The sequence below is a fragment of the Carlito syrichta genome, unplaced genomic scaffold (genome assembly GCF_000164805.1).
Source record: "Carlito syrichta isolate Samal-C Ts95f unplaced genomic scaffold, Tarsius_syrichta-2.0.1 Scaffold82317, whole genome shotgun sequence".
Taxonomy (NCBI): Eukaryota; Metazoa; Chordata; class Mammalia; order Primates; family Tarsiidae; genus Carlito; species Carlito syrichta.
In genome coordinates, this window is record NW_007026413.1 from 1 (window position 1) to 899 (window position 899).

The window sequence follows — 899 nt, forward strand, 5'->3', positions numbered from 1 at the left end:
GGAAGAGCGAGACTTGGCCTTGGCGCGGGCCTTGCCTCCTTGCTTGCCACGACCAGACATGACTGAAATCAAGGCTGAAAACAGACAAAGCTCAGAACCTCGCAACACAACAAGACTGAAAGAGAACTAAGAAGAAAGCCTTTATAAGCTTTCCTAGGGGTGGAGTCAGGAGCGAGTTTTTCATTGGTCCTAACTTGGCTCCAGAAACAGCCAATCAAGTCAAGAGTCGGTGTCGTTACGTAGTTATTACAGAAAACGCAAGGTCCCTACATCAACCAATGGGAATGAAGGGCTTTTGGAGCCCTAATTTGCATAAGGTGGTTATAAAAGCGTCAAGCCCGCCCATTCTCGTACTTCTTTTCTTTCCTGAATCGTGTTTGTGTTGTGACTTGCCATGCCTGAGCCGGCAAAATCCGCTCCTGCTCCTAAGAAGGGCTCCAAGAAAGCCGTCACCAAGGCCCAGAAGAAGGACGGCAAGAAGCGCAAGCGCAGCCGCAAGGAGAGCTACTCCATCTACGTGTACAAGGTACTCAAGCAGGTCCACCCCGACACCGGCATCTCGTCCAAGGCCATGGGCATCATGAACTCCTTCGTCAACGACATCTTCGAGCGCATCGCCGGCGAGGCGTCCCGCCTGGCGCATTACAACAAGCGCTCGACCATCACTTCCAGGGAGATCCAGACGGCCGTGCGCCTGCTGCTGCCGGGCGAGCTGGCCAAGCACGCTGTGTCCGAGGGCACCAAGGCGGTCACCAAGTACACCAGCTCGAAGTAAAGGTGCGCAAGCGACGCAGTCGAGCAACTACCCCAAAGGCTCTTTTCAGAGCCACTTCCGTCATCCGAGAAAACAGCTGTAAACACTTGTTAGCTTTTGTTTAGGTAGGGGTTTTGACTGATCA

At 53.3% G+C, this 899-nt stretch overlaps 1 protein-coding gene across 1 annotated transcript; it reads left to right on the forward strand.

The window, feature by feature from the left end:
• Window positions 1-35: 35 nt before the first annotated feature.
• Window positions 36-893, forward strand: LOC103258122 (histone H2B type 2-E). The gene has a single exon (XM_008055837.2). The coding sequence runs from the start codon at window positions 395-397 to the stop codon at window positions 773-775; it is 381 nt and encodes a 126-aa protein (XP_008054028.1). The 5' UTR covers window positions 36-394; the 3' UTR covers window positions 776-893.
• The last annotated feature ends 6 nt before the right edge of the window (window positions 894-899 follow it).

Excerpts from the sequence above, each read along its gene's own strand:
- LOC103258122 (XM_008055837.2), top strand. The coding sequence starts at position 395 with ATGCCTGAGCCGGCAAAATCCGCTCCTGCTCCTAAGAAGGGCTCCAAG.